The sequence below is a fragment of the Panthera leo genome, chromosome A2 (assembly GCF_018350215.1).
Source record: "Panthera leo isolate Ple1 chromosome A2, P.leo_Ple1_pat1.1, whole genome shotgun sequence".
NCBI classification, from domain to species: Eukaryota; Metazoa; Chordata; class Mammalia; order Carnivora; family Felidae; genus Panthera; species Panthera leo.
This window is the reverse complement of record NC_056680.1, coordinates 2,573,245-2,591,909: the sequence shown is the minus strand read 5'-3', so window position 1 is coordinate 2,591,909 and position 18,665 is coordinate 2,573,245. Positions and strand designations below refer to the sequence as shown.

Genomic DNA, 18,665 nt, shown 5'->3' with positions numbered 1-18,665 from the left:
CGCGGGGCGGGGGGGCGGCGGTGGTGCAGAGCCTCAGGACAGTGGGGAGGCAGAGGTGGGGCAGCAGGGGCAGCTTCCGGGGACCCCCCCCCTCCCGAAGTTGTTCGGAAAGGGAAACTGAGGCCCGGATAGGGGCAGGGACTTGCCCAAGGTCACTCAGGGGATCATGGGTAGGACAAGCCCGAGACCCTCTCGGCGCCCGCCCTCCCGCTGGCTGACAGGAGCCAGGAACTTCCCAGCGGGGCAAGAAAGATTCTACCACGAATGAGGGAGACCCCAGGATCCTGAATAGGCCCCCACCCCAGACACTGGCGGTCCCTGGGGCCCAAGCTAGGCATCCACGTGCTCCCCATAAGGTGCTCCTCGGGGCACCCAGGCTCCCGGTGGACTCCCCCGCTGAGTCCTGCACTTTACAGTCTGGAGGCCGCACTGCCCCTGTCTCCAGAACCGGTCTTAGTCCTCCGGAGAAACTGAGGCCGGAACCCCACCGGCCTGAAGACACACAAGGACACGGGGGGGGGGGGGGGGGGGGGGGGGGGGGGGGAGCTCGAAGGCAGACCTCGGGAGGCCGTCCCACAGGGAGCTGGAGGAGGAAAGGAGTCCCCCGGGGTGCGGCCCGGGACAGGGGCAGCCGCCCCCTCCCCACGCACCCCCTTGCCGGTCGCACAAGGGCTCAGCCCGGGGCAGTCCGGGAGCGGGGCCAGGGGTGAGAGGCTACGGGAGGGGGGCAGGGGCAGGGGCAGGTGCCGGGCTGGCGAGGGCGTCCGCAGCGCCGCAGTGCCCCGGCCAGACCCCGGAACGCCCGGCCTCCCGGCTCCTCCCGGCGGCGGCGGCGGCGGCGGCTCAACAATCCAGAATCGATGCGGCGAAAATATCAGATCGGTGGCGGGGGGCGGGAGGGGGGGGGGCGCGGGAGACCAAGCCGGGACGTCAGCGCGCCCCCTCCCCCAGCTGCTGGCGCCTCCAACTCCGCGCGCCCCCTCCCCCTCCACGCACACGTGGGCCAATAATGGGGGGAAAGGCGTCCCGGGGCTGGGGTGGCGGGGCACAACCTTGGTGGGGGGGGGGGCGGGGGGTTGTCTGGGGAGCACATCCGAGGGATCCTCTCCCCGAGAGAGTGCCGAGTGGGGGGTCCAGCCAGGACCCCTCGATGCCACCTGGAGGCAGGCCGGGTCCGGGGCGGAGGGGTGGGGTGGGGGGGGGGTCACGCAGAGCCCGCCTTCGGCTCTCGGGGCGAGGGGCGCCCCCAGACCTTCCCGGGTGGAATGGGGGCGCGCGTCCGGCGAGCCTGCTCCCCGAGCCCCGCGTCCGCGTGGGGTGGGGGGTGGGGGGAGAGGCCTGGGCGCCGGGGGGCGGGGCGGGAGTCCCGGGGGAGGGTCGGGGCGGGGGGGGGGGGGTCCCCGACCCAGCCCATCCCCCACCGGCCCCCGGCCCCCGGCCCCGCGGCGGGGGCGCCCCGGCGGGGCGGCGGGAGGGACGCGCGCCTTTCGCGTCCCGCCTCCTCGGGCTTCCCGAGTCCGGGGCCAGGCGGCGGGGGGCGCGGGGGGCGCGGGGCGTACCTGGGTCAGGCAGAGCGGGGACGAATACATCCCGGGCGCGGCGGGAGGCGCAGGGCCGGCCGGAGCGGGCGCGCTGAACTTACTGAGTCATTTTTCCAAACCCCCCCCCGCGGCCGCGGCCGGCGCGCTCCTCGCCGCCTCCTCCCTCGGTCTCCCTCCTCCCTCCCTCCCGCGCTCGCTCGCTCTCCCTCTCTCTTCCTTTCCTGTCCCCCCTCCTTCTCTCCTCCTCCGTCTCTGTCTCTCCGTGTCTCTGTCTCTCCTCCCTCTGGCAACCTCCCCCCTCCCTCCCCCCAATTTCCCTCCCCTCCCACCCGAACCTCCCACTTCTCAACATCCAACTTTCAAAGAAACGAGGGAAAAAAAGAGCGCGAGCGGGGAAGGAAAGCCGCTCCCCCCCGCTCCCCCCCCCCCCCGTGCCCCATGAACCCCCATCATTGCTATTATTACGAATTACGAGCCGCCCTGGTCCCCGGCACCGGACCGGGGACCCACCGGCCGCCACGGGTCCCCCAGGACCGCCCACCCGAGCCAAGTGGGGAGGGGGTGCTGGGCTGTTGCTGGACACTTTGGGGCCGGAGGTGGATTTTTAAGACCCCCCCCCCAACCCTCCCCGCGCTGGCCGGGAAGTTGGAGAAAAGAGCCAAGTTGGGGGGGGGGGGGGGAGGGAAAGAATGAAGAAGTGACGTGTGCAGAGGCCCAGCGCCAGCGCGCGTCTTTCCCCTTAAAGATGTACGACCCGGGGTGCATGGCAGGAGAGGGGGGTCCCTCGGCACCTCTGCCCCTGCTCCCCTGAGAGCCAGACATGGGCTGCAGTTGCCCGGGCACAGGGGCTGCGCTCCAAGTGACCTCCCTGCACCTACCAGCCCGAGAAAGTTCCCAGCTAACCCAGAGCCTCCAGAAATCTGCTCTCACCTTTCCAGTTAGCACCAAAGGGGAACTGTGGGGAGGGGGGGAGCGGAGGGGGGGAGGGGTTGGCATCCCCCATTAGTCTCCTCAACATCCCAGGAGGATGTGTCCAGAACGTAAGGCTGGCCAGACGGACCCTTGCAGCCTCTTCCCTGGGTGCCCAGCGATTTCTCCTGGCACTCCAGCCGTGTGCCCATTTCACGGATCTAAAAACTGAGGCACAGTGAGTGGCTTGGAGCCAGACCACCTGGCCTCAGCCCCTACATCGCTAAAGCTCCCTTGTTCTCCTTCTAGAGTAACTGGACACAGACCTGCCCTCCTCCAGTGTCAGCCCCTAGGGCACCTGGTGACCATGACCTCAACCCTTCTCCATTCACCCCCTGAATCCTCTCGCAGTGTCCTGACTCCAAATGCTACCCTCCAGCCGACTTGGGGCAGCTGTCCCGTGCCCAGGGGCATGGAAGGTACCAGGAACCCTATTATCGTCCCGTGTTACAGGGGAGGAAACTGAGGCCCAGAGGAAGGAAGCCACTCGCCCAGGGTCCCGGCGCTGGACTAGGAGGGAGGAGGGTTCCTACAGAACGCCTGTTCCTGGGGCCACCGCTGCAGGCGGGCGTCTGTCATGCAAACAAACAGTGCTTAGCACATCATGAGCACTTCGCAAATATTTTATTTAAAAACCCCTTGTGCGGCTGGGGGGGGGGCGGTGTTAAAAACCCAGGATGAAGGGGGAGGGCAGGCGTCTAGGAATCCGAACGCCAACCTAACATAAAGCAGTATTTTATTATTTTTAAATGGCTAGCAACGCATAGAGCCCAGAACCCCCAAGTCACAGACACTTAAAAGTTACACTTGACTTCAGAGCGTCCTCCCAGCTGGCTCCCCTCCTCCCAGCCCTGCCAGCAAGCTGAGCTCCTTTCCAAGGTGAAGTCTGGAGAGCACAAGACTACCCCTCTGGGAACCTCAGTTTCCACATCTGTACAACGGCAGCAGTATAGGACGCATGGAGGGGGGCTGGTGAGATAGGGGTCCTGGGGTTACCTGTGTGACCACCGTTGACGCCATTAGTGGCGGAAGACGGTAGAACCTTCTGCCAGTTCACAGACACCAGCGAACTGTCACATGTCTATCTATTCTGGCTCGAGTCGGAGGGGTCCTGCAGTGCTCACACAGCAGGCCAGCTACCGTGCAGGGTCGCAGGGTCGCGCCAAGGTCTGCCTCTCCTGGGCCAGCAGCTAAACTCCCCTGTGTCCCTCCGCTTTGCCCTCAGTGAAAAAGGGCGAAGGGTAGGAACTACCCTGGTGAGCCAGCAAATGCTTGCCCTGAGTTTCTTTCCAAAGCGATCGGTGCATTTGGACCTGTTTGTTCCAAGGCCCAGAAGGGGCGGGGGGCAGGTTTAGCTCCTGGCCCTCCGGAGCACAATTTAGCTCGGTGGCTAAAAAATGAAATAACGCGCCCTCCTTATAATCCATCTTTAGTCTTCTGTCCCTGACACGGATGCACAAGTCTGTGGACCGCCGCTCTATGCCAGTCTCTAACGCCAACAATTCGGGCCAGCTCAGGATTGAGCGTGCTCCCCCAGTCCTGACGACCCCGGGTGTCCCCAGACATTGTCCAGTGTCTCCTGGGGCACAGCAGTCCCGGGTGAGACCTCCCCCCCCCCACCCCCCAGCTGTAAATGCCGCCAGGTAGACTGAACACCCCATTTGGGATTGTTTTTTAAAAATAGGTCAGCATCAGTTTATGAGACTATGTGTTTGTTCACCTGTGCCACGGGTCAGGCAGGGCTGAAGGAAAATCTAGCTTCTTCCCCGGAGTGGGGTCCCGCACAGGGAGGGATGGTGAGGAAGGCTGGTTTTCACTTGGGACACTTGTGTGTCCTCTTGAGATGCCCAGCGATGGTTTGTGGAACTAAAAGCAAACTTTTTAAAGAGGGAGTGGAATTCACAGAGCAGCTCAGGCAGGGACCATAGGTGCCCACGAGGTAACTCCATGGCTACCACACCCAGAGAACAGAGGGCCCAGCGCCGCGCCAGGCCTTGGCCACGCACACCTATGACAGGGTCACCCTCCTCGGCCCGTGTGTGTCCCCATTTTACTGAGAAGAAACTGAGGTCCTAGAAGGGATGTTAAGGTCTTTGGTCTCACGTGAAGGTAGGCTAGGACACAGACACAGAACGCCGTGCCACACAGGTTCTCACGTATCACACACACGTGCACACATACACACACGTGTGCAGTGGCCCAAGGCACACCAACACCTGAGCTCCTCCCCCATGGTTGCCCCATCAACCCCTCCCCAGGGCCAGCCCGGTGCTCCGCCTGGAGGTGGGGGGAGGCGGGGCGGTTTGTCCCTCGACCCTCCCAAGCACAGGTGCCTGTGCCCGCGAAGGTCAGTGTGGGTCTGCGCGTGCTTTTCTGGGTGCTGGGGGTCATGTACACCCGTGGCCGCCAACTGTGTACCATGACAGGCTGTGGGGGGCGTGGGCGTGCGAATGGTCCTGCACAGATGTGTCCCACTGCACCAGGCGACCCGTGGGACAGGCTGGTGTCGGGCAGGGCAGACCAGGTGTCCCCGGGAGTGTCGTGTCTGGGGGCTGGCAGCGAGAGCCGCAGGGGAGGGTGAGGACCCGGCTTGACTGGCAGCGGGTGGGAAGGTGACCAGACTATGTGACCCTGATGGGGGAGCCCTTTCACCCCTTCCCAAACAGCCCCCCCCCCAAAATGGGATGCAGGTTCAAAGAAACAAGGCAGAGACTCCGGTCTGGCCGTGGTGCTTTTATATTTAGAAAATTATATAAAGTTCCCTGGTGTGGGGGTGGGGGTGCGGCGGGGATTCCCCTGTAGGGGGGAAAACAACACTTTGTGCCCGTCAGGTCTGGCCTAGAAGGGGGCAAATGCATGGAGGCAGGGCCGGAGGGGGGGGTGGCTCCCAGCATAGGGGGGTCAGGGGGTGTCCTTGGCCAACTCTCCTGAGCCCGACCTGGCCCCGCGCGCTTCGCTTCTGTAACCGGCCATCCCTCGGGACCTCCTCCGCCCGCGGAGTCAGGGGACCCCCGCCGCCCCGCCTCCCTCTGGGGCAGGTCCCCGCGCACGCGCAGCCCCTGGCGGGAGAAGGCGCCGCCGCCACCGTGTGATCGTGTCCCGGCGCCACCTCGCGCCGAATCGCAAGCCAGGACCACCTGGGGACAGCGTGTGGCGTACCCCGAGTCAGGGGGAAGTGGAGGGGACCGTGTGTGGGGGGGTGAGATGAGGGGACAGGGCTTTGGCACGGTAGAGGAAACACCCGTCCCTCACTCAGCAATCCCGGTTACAGGAAAAAAGGAAGTGGGGGGGGGGCGAGGGAGAGTGTAGACCCATCCCCAGGAATAGTCACTCAGCGCTAATCACACGCTCACAGAGACACCCAAGTGTCCCCGGGGACGCAGCCACATGACCGAAGTTCCCCACTCACCGGCAACCCCCTAACCGCCACACATTCACTTGGGGACACCCCACGGGTCACCCAGGGACATCGCGGCCCTCGGGGACACACACTCCGCCGTACGGCTTCACGACACCTTCCCACAGGGACGCACGGTTACCCAGACGCACACACTACCCCTCAGCCGCACAATGCTCCAACACGGACGCAGCACAACACGCACAGCCACGTGGATGCGCAGACACACACAGACACATAAAGGAGAGGACTCGACGCCTCGAGACCCACGGACCCCTGCGCAGAGGCGGGACTACCCAGCCATACAGACACGCGGACGCACTCCCGGCTTCCGTGCTGACCCGTCCCGGAGCACAGAAGCCCCCGCACGCACCCCTCGAGCGCCGGATTGCCCCCGACGCCCTCGGACTGGACACCGGAACCCTCGAGCGCAGCCACCGACGCTGGCGGGCCTGGGGCGCGCCGGGCCGAGACCCGGCGACCCCTCCCGGCTGGGACCCGGCGCGCGCCGTGGAGGGGCCGGGGTCGGCCCGGGGGCGGGGCTCGGGCACCGCAGGAGCAGGCCGGGTGGCGGCCCCCGCGCGGCGCCCGGCGCGGCCGCCCGCCGGGCTCCAAGTTCAAGGCGCCCGGCGGCGGCCGCTGCGCGCTCTCCGCCCCTCTCCGCAGCGGCCATTTTCCGCTAGCTGGCGCGCGGCGCTCGCCCGGCCCGGGGCGCCCCGCGGGGGCCGCCGCGACCCCCGCCCCGCACGGCCGGGGCGGGCGCCCCCTCCTCGGCCCGCTCTCCCCCGCGGGCTGCGCGCTCGGGGGTCGTGCGCTCCGGGCCGCACCCTCCCGCCTGCGGCCGGGCCAGGGAGGAGGCGGGAGCCGGGTCTGGTGTGTGTGTGTGTGTGTGTGTGTGTGTGTGTGTGTGTGTGTGTGTGCGCGGGGTGGTGGTGGGGGGACCCTCTCCCGGGAGCCCCGCCCTCATCGCCAACTCCGCTGCGCCAGCCCGGGGCCCCCCACTTGGGGTCCCCCGCTGCGCCCCGCGCGCCAGCTCCGCCCCCAGCCGCGAGGGGGGGGGGGCCGGATCGGCGGGCGGGGGTCCCGCGGCGGCGGGCGGTGGGGGGGGGTCCCCGCCTGGAGCCCCTCCCCCGGGCGGCCCCCGCCCCCCGCCCCCCCAGACCTTGCAACTTTCGCCGGGAGCCCACGCACCACCCCAAAAACTCCCCGGGCGAAAACGAAAGTGGGGGCGGCGACGTACCATGGCGCTGCTGCGAGGAGGCGAGGCCGGCGCCGGAGCGAGCGCGCTCGGTCCCCGGCGAGGGGGGGCCGGAGGCGGCGGGAGGAGGCGGCGAGGGAGGGCGCGCGGGGGAGGGAGCGAGCGCGCGAGGGAGGGGGGCGCGCCGCGCCCGCCCCCCCGGCCCGCAGGACCCTCCCCTCGGCCCGCCCTCCCCCCGGCCCCGCGCGCCGCCCGCGCCTCAGGCCGCTCCGCGCCCGGGCCCCGGCTGCGGCGGCTCCGGCTGCGGCTCCATCCCCGGCCCGGCCCCGCGCGAGGGGAGGCCGAGCAAGCGGCCGCCGCGGCGGGTCGCGGGGCCCGGGTCGGGCGGGCTGCGGAGGACGCGGACCCACCTTCGCCGCGGCGCGCACGCGCTCGCGCGCACACACACACACACACACACACACACGCGCGCGCGCGCAGAGGGCTCGGGGACACTCGCGGCCCGGGCCTCCTCGACTCCGACGCGCGCAGACCCACACACTCGTCACGACACACACAGCCTGCGGTGTCATCCAGACACACGGGGACCAGCGCTGGCAGCCGATGCGGTGTCTCGGACGCACAGCCCCTGCGGGCTGCCACGAACACAGACTCACACAGCCTGCGGGTGTCACCCAGCCAGACGCTCGGGGACTCACATATTCACAGCCTGCGGGTGTCACCCAGACAGCCACAGCCGCCACGCTGTCCCGCACACAGACTCACAGCCTGTAGGGTGTCACCTGGACGCTCGCCCAGGTTGACAACCCTAGGAAGACACTCCGGGCCTCGGACTGACCTGCACCCCCCCCCCAGGACCCCCCCCCCCCCCCGGCGATTGCGCCAGCCACCCAGACCAGCGAGTGCAGGTGTCCCGGATACACGCAGTCACAACAGGCAGAGCGGGGGGGGGGAGACGGGACAGATGGGGACGCAGACAGAGACTCGGACACCGAGGACGACAGACCTGGGGGGCGGGGGTCCCCTGCGGGTCCCGCAGGGGCTCCAGCGGGGCGGGGGGCGGGGAGCGCACGCGGCGGCTTCACAGGTGGGGGTGAGCGGGCGCCCCCTCCCCGGGTCAGGATTAATGGTGGTGCCTCTGCAGCGGGGGGGGGGGGGGGGGGGAGGGGGAGGGGCGGGGCCGAGGAGGGTCAGCCCCCCCCCCCCCCCCCGCCCCTGCCGAGCGGGCAGCCGAGAGCTGGGACGCGGTGCCGCAGCGCCCCCCCACCCCTAAGCGCTCTCCCGCAGTCCCCCTCCTCCGGCCGCCGCAGAGCAGGCGCCGCCCCCTTCCCCCCTCCCCTGCTCTGCGTCTGGCGCAGCTGGGGGACGACGGGAGGGGTCTCGCCCGAGCCCGGTGGGTGGAGAAGATTCTGTTATCATCCTTCGGTCCGGGTTTCCCTGTGCCTGCGACCCCAGTTCCCCCGCACTGGGGGCTCCGGGGTTCAGGGACCCCTTTGGGGAAGTGGTTCCCAGCTCCCCCAGGGAGGACGCCAGGGTTGAGGGTGGGGGCAGGCGGCATCTCACGACCAGAATCGGGCCCTGGGCCGCCCTTCTGGAGCCATGGCTGACTCTGGGGGCTTCTGGAAGTTGACTCTGCGGTTCTGTGCGCGCCGCTGGGCATCCCAGAGGCTGGGAAATCTCGAGCAAACGAGATGTGACACTACCCTGCCTACATAGTAGGTGCTCAGTAAGCCTCGGCCCGCACATAGCGGATCTCCACCGGGCCGGGAGCACCCACTCTGAGGCCTGAGGTCTCATCCCATGTGCACACTCTCGTAGGTTTTCAGAAGGGAAAACTGAGGCCCGGAGAGGGCACCTCATTTTCCCCTGGTCAACCGGCATGTCGGGAGCCCGAGGACCCTAATCCTGGCGCCTTCTCCAGGGCGCTCCGCTGGGGGGAGGGGAACGCTGTGCAGGTGGCCTTGCCTCTCACAAACTTGAAGCCGGAGGAAATGGGGTGCCTATTCTGGTTCTGGCAAGGGAAGGGTTAAGGGGATAGCGACCCCTTCCCCCACCCTCCTTGCGTCTCTCTCCCCCTCTCCACCCTCCTTCCTCATCTCTAATCTGCCTCTGTTAATCCCCAGCTTGAGTCCTCTGTCCCGCCCTCTTAGGTACCTGAGAGGAAGGGGGGGAATGGGTTGATAGCAGCCAGATCCCAGGGGTTGGGGTCCAGGGGACAACAGGGGGCGGCACAGACGGAGCCCCCACCCATCGTTTCCCCCAGGAGGCCACCCCTGGGCTGTGGGAACAGTGCTGTATGTGAGCCTGCTCAGTTACCTTCGTAGCAGCCCTATAACTCCATCTCCGTTTCATAAGGAAACTGAGGCTCAGAGAGGTTTAGATAGGTCCCTGAGGTCACCCAGCTAGTCCAGAGGATGCTTTCCTGACTGAATCGCATCATTTCAGCTTCTTCTGTGATCTGAATAGGCTGAGAATCTCTCAGACCATCACCTCCTGCTTCCTGTCTAACCCTAGGACACAGCTGAGCTGAGTTTCTGCCACTGTGGAGCAAAGCCCCCCCCTTCCTCCAGATGTTTGGCCTGAAGTTCTTTCACTCTGTTTCATTCCTGGGAGACGGAAGGGATTCGTCAACGCGTGAAAAGTGTCCAGCCTCACGCAGACCAAAGAGAGGATAACAAACAGGAAGAAAACACCGTATGCTTTGGCGCTCATCAAAGAAAGTAGGTAAAGATGTTTAAACTGATAAAAGCTAGTGCTGGTGAGGATGTGGTGAAACAAGCATTTTCATAAACGGCTTGGAGGTGAACGTGGGTATGAATTGGGAGAGCCGTTTGGCATGCGCGGCGGAGGCCTAAGACAAGGTTCGACCTTATGGTCTAACTTCTGGGAGTCTGTCGCGAACTTCTACGACGTATTCGTGCCCCTGAAGATGCCATTGCGGTATGCTTGTGAAAATGGCCATACGGCCATACGGCTGACTATACAGCCCTTTTTTTCATTATATGCACCCTGGAGCTATTTTAGACTTTTTATTTCCTAATCATCTCTCATCAACTTTTTTTAAAAAATTTATTTATTTTTGAGAGAGGGAGAGCGAGAGAGACTGGGGGGGGGAGGAGGGAGAGAGTACAAGTGGGGTGGGAGGGGCAGAGAGAGAGAGAGAGAGAGAGAGAATCAGAGAGAGAGAGAGAGAGAATCTGAAGTGGCGACCAGGCTCTGAGCCGTCAGCCCAGAGCCCAACACGGGGCTCCAATTCATGGGGTACAAGATCATGACCTGAGCCAAGGTCGGATGCTTCACCGACGGAGCCCCCCGGGCGCCCCATCTCTCATCCACTTTTAACACCACAGGTATACTGCATGTTTGTTTCCTACTGTATGTAGATCTGTGTTTTGTACATTAGAAGAAGAAGATTTTATTCACCGCCCCCGTCCCCGTCCCCCTCGGGATCAGTTTTGCTCCTGTGGAGAACGCAGGCGACCCATAATGGCACAGCCTCCTGATGAAACGAGACAGTCTTTAAAAAGAATGAAGTTCCATGGGGCGCCTGGGTGGCTCCGTCGGTTAAGCTCTTGGTTTCAGCTCAGGTCATGATCTCACGGTCGAGAGTTGGGGCCCTGTGTCGGGTTCCGAGCTGACGGTGCAGAGCCTGCTTGGGATTCTCTCTCTCTCTCTCTCTCTCTCTCTCTCTCTCAAAACAACCTTTAAAATGCCCAACAACACCAAACGCCCAAGAGCCTGTGACTACACAGACCTCTTCCACTCTGCAAGCGCTTTGGAAAACGGACGGACGTGCATCACAACACTGAATATTCATGTGCCACATAACGTGGCCTTTCCTCTCCCAGGTACGTCTCCACAAGGAGCCCTTGCTCGCTGCCTCCGGGAACAGTGATCACTGCCCTGCGAAGAAGGCAAAAACCCAGAAGCAAGCCAAGTGCCCATCGCTGGGAGAAGGGAGAGGTGCACTGTGGGAAATTCACCTACAGGCGTATTAATGAGCAGCCCGGCCGTGTTCCCACCCCAGGCGAACAGCACGGAGGGACCGAACAACGTGACATTGGGTGCGGCGACACTCAACCGACCGAGCCACCCGGGGGCCCCAGCATGATAGTCTCTTTATGAAGTTATGATACTTGAAATGGAAATGATATTTTGGGGGTCACAACCATTTGAGACAGAGTTATCTTTAAGCGGGGGAAGGGATCAATTCCAGATCGTGGGGTGGGGTTACTTCAGGGAGAGGAGTCAGAGAGCGGGATGGGGTTATTGCTAAAATTCTGTTTATCCAGGTGGTGTTCAGTTGGCGGGTGTTTATTCCATGAGCAGACTGTAAAATTTACTGATAAATGGAGCGATGACGACAGTAAGTCATGGGGCGGACTGGGATTGAACTCATTCTAGCATCTGAAGCCCAAGCAAACGGCGGAAGCACCAGCTCAGAGCCACGTGCCAGAGGGAGCTGTGGCCCCACGCAGGGGGTGCGGGGATGTCCATCGGGGTGATTCACTGCTCCGTCCCGGGCACGGAGAACAGCTCCTGCTGCATAGTAGGTGGTCAAGAAATATTTGTTGAATCAATGAAAGTTTCAGAGGGATCAAAGGCCTTGTAAAGTCCCCTCTTATTTACTTATTTATTTTGAGAGAGAGAGAGAGAGAGAGGGCAGGGGAGGGGCAGAGAAAGAGGGGGAGAGAGAGAATCCCAAGCAGCTGAGCCCAAATCAAGTCAGACACTTCACCCACTGAGCCACCCAGGAGCCCCGTAAAATCCGCTTTGAAAAGCCAATCATATAGGGGCGCCTGGGTGGCTCAGTCGGTGAAGCGTCCCACTTTGGCTCACATGATCTCACAGTTCCGGCGTTCGAGCCCTGCATTGGGCTCTGTACTGATGGCTCAGAGCCCGCTTCAGATCTTCTGTCCCCGCTCTCTGCCCCTCCTCCTCCTCCTCTCTCTCTTTCAAAACTAAACATTAAGAAAAGAGAAGAAAAAAACTACTTAAAAAACCCCCAAATCATATATATGTATGTAATATACTGGTATGTATTATATATACATGTAAAATGTATAACGTGAAATGTAGATGCGTTTATGTATTATATATTATGATTGAGTATCCGATGCATGTTTGTGTATTTGTATGCGTATGTCTGAAATATGTTTTTTAAGTAACTAAACACGTAAATGCACATAGTTAGTAGAATCACACACACAGGCACACACACGCACACCCCCCCCAGGGTTGCTCAATCACAGCGCTGACGTGAACTGAGGTCCAAGATGCTTTGTGACGGAAGGGAAGCAGAAAGCAAACCCGAACCGCTGAATCATTGAAGACATACTTCCAGCATTCGTGCAAGAACACAGCCAGAGCCACACGGGGCCAAGCTGCAGGCACTGACCCGGTGACGTGGGGGGCATGTCTAGCCCCATTCTGCAGCTAATTACCCCAAGTCCCTTTCTGCTCAACTCTGCCCCAGTAGCCCCAAAGCAGCCCCGGACGAGCAGTAAACCCATGGGCACGGCCCTGTGTCTGGCTTCTCTATGTTAGCATAAGTCTCTTTAATGTTTATTTATTTTCGAGAGAGAGAGAGAGAGAGGGAGAGAACGAGCAGGGGAGGGGCAGAGAGAGAGAGGGACGGAGCATCGGAAGCAGGCTCCGCCCTACTGCAGAGAGCCCGATGTGGGGCTCGAACTCTCGCCCCCTGAGATCATGACCTGAGCCAAAGGGACGCTCAACCAACTGAGCCATCCGGGCGCCCCGCTCAGCATAGTTATTTTGGGGTTCGGCCATTCGGTCACCTATGCCTTTTTATCGCTGGCTAGGGTCCCGCCGTCTGGATGCGTCGCCCTGGTTTATCTGGCTCACCTGCCGATGGCCACCTGCGGTGTTGATTTACAGATAGAGCTTCGAAGACCTCTGGGCGCAGTCTTCCAGACATTCCCTTTCGGCCCTCCTGGCGAATGTCTGGGCGTGGAAGGGGCCATCGGCCAAGCGCGTTCGTGCAGAAGTGTGTGCACGGCCGCCCGCTCTCCTTTCCAGGAGGAGAAGAAAGGCTGGATCCCATGGGGGCGGGTGTGTGTCCTTTCAAGAACGTGCCAAACTGTTTTCCAAAGTGGTGGCACCATTTCACATGCCCACCGGCAGGGATCTGGTGGTGGGGGGGGGGGGGTTCTAGCTGCCTCCCATTGGGGGGTCGAGGCTGAACAAGCGGGAAGTGTGGAGGCATCCTTTCAGACAGGGCAGTTGGTGGGGGGAGGCAGTGGGCACATGAGGGGTAAAGGGCACGGGAGCTAGATAAGCAGAACCCTGCTGGCCATGCCCCCCAGGCCCAGGAGAGAGAAACAGCTCGGGGTCCGGGGCACAGCCGCTGCATCTGGGTTGTGAGCAGGGATCCTTGCTCCCCTATCTGGCGGGGATGGCCAATTGTCCCAGCAAAAGTCAGACTCCCGGGCCTGCCCTCGGGAGGCCGAAGTTAGGTTTGGAGCGTCAAACCCCACGCTGGCCCTGAGTGATCTCCATGTGCATCCACGGGCAGCAACCTGCCGGGGAACAGCCAGAATCTTTCCATCCTGTCTCCCTTTGACACAAGGATTTGCCTCCTGGGTCTCTACCTCAAGGAATAAGGAAGCAGGCGAGCCACAGACAGGAGCCACCCAGCCTGGGTTCACATTCTGGCAGCGTGACACTGGGCCAGTCGCCTCAACCATCTGAGCCTCAGTTTACCCGTCTGTAAAACGGGATCGGAGTAGCTGTAGATCGAGTAGGTTCACGCTTGCCAGGTGCCTAGAACAGGACCCAGCGGGTAGCAAATCATGGAGAAGGGTCTGTTATGTGAAAACAGGGGCACCTGGGGGGCCCAGTCGGTTGGGCGTCCGACTTCGGCTCAGGTCGTGATCTCGAGGACAAGTGCACCAAGCTCCCTTTGTGTCCCGCACTATTCAAAGTTACTCAGGGGTCAAAAACTTGTGTAAAGAGGCAGAGTAAATATTTTCAGCGTTGCCAACCAGATGGTCCCTGATGCACCTACTCAGCTCTGCCCTTGTCGCTTGAAAGCCAAAAGCCACCAGGGACAGCATGTGAACAGACGGGCTGTGTCCCAGTAAAACTTTATTTATGAACACCGACGTGTAAATGCCACATAACTTTCACCTGTCACGAAATCTTATTCTTTGGATTTCTTCCAACCATTAGAAAATGTAAGACCAGGGGCGCCTGGGTGGCTCGGTCGGTTGAGCGTCCGACTTCGGCTCAGGTCACGATCTCGTGGTCCGTGAGTTCGAGCCCCACTTCGGGCTCTGGGCTGATGGCCCAGAGCCTGGAGCCTGCTTCCGGTTCTGTGTCTCCCTCTCTCTCTGCCCCTCCCCCGTTCATGCTTTGTCTCTCTCTGTCTCAAAAATAAATAAACGTTAAAAAAAAAAAAAAAAGAAAAGAAAATGTAAGACCAGTGGTGCCTCGGTGGCTCAGTGGGTTAAGCCTCCGACTCTTGGTTTCGGCTCAGGTCGTGAGTGATCTCTCGGCCATGAGATCGAGCCCCGAGGGGGGAGCCCGCTGCACACGCACAAATCTGGCCCCTGGAATGTAGTTTGCTGATCCCCACGTTGACTCATCGCTACTGTTCCATGTGAAAGACACTGTCATCATTCTATTTCTTTTTGAGAAAGAGAGAGCACTTGAGTGGGGCAGGGGCAGAGGAAGAGGAGAGAATTCCTAGCAGGCCCCACGCCCATCGTGGAGCCCACCACAGGGCTCAGTCCCACAACCGACCATGACACCGCATGGGACGCCCAACTAACTGAGCCACCCAGGCTCCCCTGTCATCATTCTGATTGTATAGATGGGGAAACTGAGACACAGAGAGGTTGAGAGAGTTGCCCAAGGTCACACAGCCAATAGGGGGTAAGTCTGGGGTTTAAAGCTGGACAGTCTGGCTCACAGGGGCCATCAGCCTAACCCCCGGACAGTCTTACCTTGTGGCTCTTGGCTGTGAAATAGGCCAGGAAAAAACAAGGGTGGGGGCAGAGGGGGGACAGACCATGAAGAAAGAGATCACAATCGCAACAATGGTATTAGATGATTTTTTTTTTTTTTTTTTTTTGCTATGCTTTTTCTCCTTTTCAGTGTTGCTGCAGGGGGTCAGGGTGTCCAGACTTTGCAACAGAAGCCACTGTCCCCACCTTAGCAGAACTCGTTCAGCCTTCAGATGTTCCCTCTGCAAAATCTCAGAATCACCCTTTGAATCCTCGAGAGCCCTGGAGGTTAAACAGTAGCAGGTATCATTACGCCCATTTTATAGATGAGGAAATTGAGGCCCGCAGGTGGCCCTGAAGCCCTAATAACGGCTTCCATTGTGTAGGCAGCCGTTTCCGGCTATTATCCCATTTGGTGCAAAACCAGGCCTGGGGGCAGGCAGGGGAACCCTCATTAGCCTGCTCTTCTCGCAAGAGGCAGTACTCAGGCTGGGAGAAGGAAGTGACTTGCCCAGGGTCACACGGTGGGTAAGCTGCTGTGACCAGGTCTGCTGGGGTCACGTTCCCTCGGGCAGGCTCCGGGACCCGGCAGGCGAGGATGTCCCTGCACGCTCCGTGCACAGGGACCCAACAACCAGCTTAGGTGTGCCCAGGGCCCCCTTTATCACTGCTCTTGCCTCTCTGGGGTCTGTCTCCAGGGGCGAGGGCCAGACCTCGGGCCTCTTTGTATTCCTGGCCTTGTCCGAGCCCTCCCCGAGGCTCCAGATCCTGAGAACCAAAATGAGGGCGAGGCACTTAATGGGGGGCCGTAACATTGCAGGGAGGGGGGCACCCAAAACCCAGTCCTCAAGATAACTAATCTCATCACACAATCTTGTCAAGACTCAATCCACAACCAACAGAACCATCGTGTTTCTTTCTTTAATTCGTCTTCATGTTTATCTTTTGAGAGAGAGCGCGCGCACGAGCGAGCAGGGGAGGGGCAGAGAGAGAGGGAGACACAGAATCCGAGGCTGAGCTGTCAGCACAGAGCCTGACGCGGGGCTCGAGCCCACGAACCGCGAGATCATGACCTGAGCCGAAGTCGAAGTCGACACTTAACCGACTGAGCCACCCAGGCGCCCTGAGAATCCTTGTGTTTCCATAAAGACAAGGTCAGTGTTACTCCTGATTTGTGTGTTTTGGCCTCAGGTGTGCACCTGGCACCCCTTCCTGGAGGTCCAGGAAGACCAGATCCAAGGTGGCCTGGGGAGACAGATTCTGCCACGGAGGGAAAGGGCGTCCCAGGGGGAGGGAACAGCCCAAGCAAAGGTGTGGAGGCAGCATGTTGAGTAACCAGTGGGGGAGGGGCCGTAGCCATGGGGGGAGGTGGGGGGGGGGCCCTGAAGGCCGTGTCTGCTGTCCTTTGAGCAGGCTGCCCCCCTTTTCTGGAAAATGCAGGGATGCGGTGGATGATGAGAGGCTCCCAACTCCCTGCCCGCCACCCCCACTCCCAGCCGCCAGGCGTGAGGCCGGGAGTGTGATTTTCAGGGTGAGCCCAGCCTAGGCTTCCTTCCAATCCCTCCTTCCTGCCAACAGCTCTCTCCTCCTTTTGATTCTGTTGGAAAAAAAAAAAAAAAAAAAAAAAAAAAAACCTCTCCCTCCCCCCCCCTCCCCCCCAACCGCTGCCGGGAGGAATCTGACCTGGCAGAGGGCCCGGGTCTCCGCCCTCCCCCACGCTGTCCTCTGCCAAGTGCAACGTGGGCAAACCAGGGGACCCTCTGCGGACGGTGCCCCCCCCCCCGGGCACAGAGGCATGGAGGGACTCCCTGCCTCGGTTTCCCCCTAGGAGGGCAGCAAGGCTGCTCCAGAGACCCCTGGTCCCCTCCAGGGCTCAGCTCCTCGACCTAAGACCATCTGTTCATCATTGAGAACCTCAGCGCTGGCTGGGGTTTCGTTGGCAGAGAGCTTCTGGAGCTCAGGGGCGGGAAGCCTGGGCCCGAAGCGGAGGGGGAGGAGAGGGCTGGCCCAGGCCTCAGCCACCTAACCCCCTTGGTCCCAGCTGGGCTTCTGGGCTGGGTAGGGTTTCGAGACCCCTACGCTTGCCTCCACACGCCCACGTGGACCCGTCTCCTCTGCTCCCCCGGGACCGGGATGGATGGCTTCGGGCACTGGCCAGAACCGAGGTCCAACAGCCGGCCGCTTGGCAAGGCCTCGCCAGGCCACAGAACCTTCCCACAAACACAACCCCGGGCTGCCTCCCTTACTCCCCACCTCTAATTCAAACAGAAATCACATGGACGGCCCCCCCCCCCCCCCCCCGCGCCCCGCCTGGTTCTCCTCGCCAGGCCTGCTCCTCCCTCTTGTAGCCCAATGAACCCCTGGGGTTCCCCTAGGGCTGGGGGGGGGGGGCGGTGAGTGGGGGAGGACGGGAAGGCGAACAGAGGCGAGCTGGAGCTTGGGGGTTGGGGGAGGGGCAGCCTAAGGATAATTCTAGTCCTCTTTCACGAATTCATTCATCAACATTTGGTGAGCACTTGCTGTGTGCCAAGGGCTGTTCCGGGCACCGAGGATACAGCAGGGAACACAAAGTCAAAATTTGTGCCCTCGTGGAGCTGATGATCCAGTGGGGGAGACAGATGGTAAGTGAGATCCGGGAGTGGAATGAACCGTGTGCCGGGTGGCGGGGTCGCTGAGAAACACTATGCTGGGGGAGAGAGGGAGGGGAGGTGGGGGGCGGGGTCAGGCTTGGGGGTACAACTTGAAGGAGCTGAGACCTGAAGGAAGTGAGGGAGGAGGCATGTGGATGTCTGGCGGGGGGGGGAGGGGGGGGCGGGGGGAGAGGGTGCCAGAGCGAATAGTCCATGCAAAGGTCCGGGGGCAGGAACGGGCCCGGCACCTGGGAGGAACAGCAAGAAGGCGTGCGTAGCTGGCGCAGGGTGAGCGAGGGAGGGGGCGAGGCCAGGGAGGGGACAGGAGCAGGTCGTGCAGGGCCCTGGCGGCCGTGGGGGAGGACTTGGCTTTTTTTTTTTTTTAACTCCCAGAGAGGTGGGAGCCCTGGAGGGCTGTGGGCAGGGAAGGGCGGGCCTGACTCGGGTGCTCAGGGGCGCCCTCTGGCGGCCGCCGTGCGGAGGACGGACTGTGGCGGCGAGGGCGGGAGCCCGGGGACCACGACCCACGACCCAGGGGCGTGCCCTCTTTCGGGTGGGAGCCAATGAGACCTGGAGCCCACGCAGGCTGTGCGCCCGCCTCGCCGGAGCCTCTCTTCGCATCGCTCCCCAAGGAGGTATTGTCGCTCCCCCGTGTGATGGATGAGCCTGTGGCCCAGAGAGGGAGAGGACTTTGCCCCAAACCGCACAGCCTCTAGGTGGCACGTCACGTCCCCCCACTGTCTAAAGCCCTCCATGGCTTCCTTTTGTCCCGTCCGCAGCCAACGGGAGGACCCGCCCCGTCCCCTCCTTGGCCGCCCCTCGCTCACTCTGCTCCAGCACCCGGGCCTCCTGGCCGTTGCTCCCACACGCCAGGCCCGGCGCTGCCCCGGGACCTTTGCACGGGCTCTGCCTTCTGCCCGGACCCGCTCAGCCTCTCACGTGGCTTCTGAATGACTCACTGAA

General features: G+C 62.1%; 1 protein-coding gene and 1 long non-coding RNA gene across 5 annotated transcripts in view; one reads left to right on the top strand and one right to left on the bottom strand.

The window, feature by feature from the left end:
* Nucleotides 1-7,252, bottom strand: part of NFIC (nuclear factor I C) — a 62,628-nt gene extending 55,376 nt beyond the window's left edge. For 3 of the 4 annotated variants that reach the window (XM_042927959.1, XM_042927961.1, XM_042927962.1), the window contains exon 1: nt 1,560-1,705. In XM_042927959.1, coding sequence (XP_042783893.1) covers nt 1,560-1,589 — 30 coding nt within the window. In that variant the 5' untranslated portion in view covers nt 1,590-1,705. Of the gene's footprint in view, nt 1-1,559; nt 1,706-7,147 lie in introns of those variants that run through there. The other variant, XM_042927960.1, reaches the window with a different exon arrangement.
* A 1,187-nt stretch (nt 7,253-8,439) lies between these two features.
* LOC122213263 lies at nt 8,440-12,644 on the top strand. The gene is made up of 3 exons (XR_006199458.1): nt 8,440-9,825; nt 10,954-11,471; nt 12,342-12,644. It is a non-coding gene; the product is annotated as an uncharacterized LOC122213263 (long non-coding RNA).
* The last annotated feature ends 6,021 nt before the right edge of the window (nt 12,645-18,665 follow it).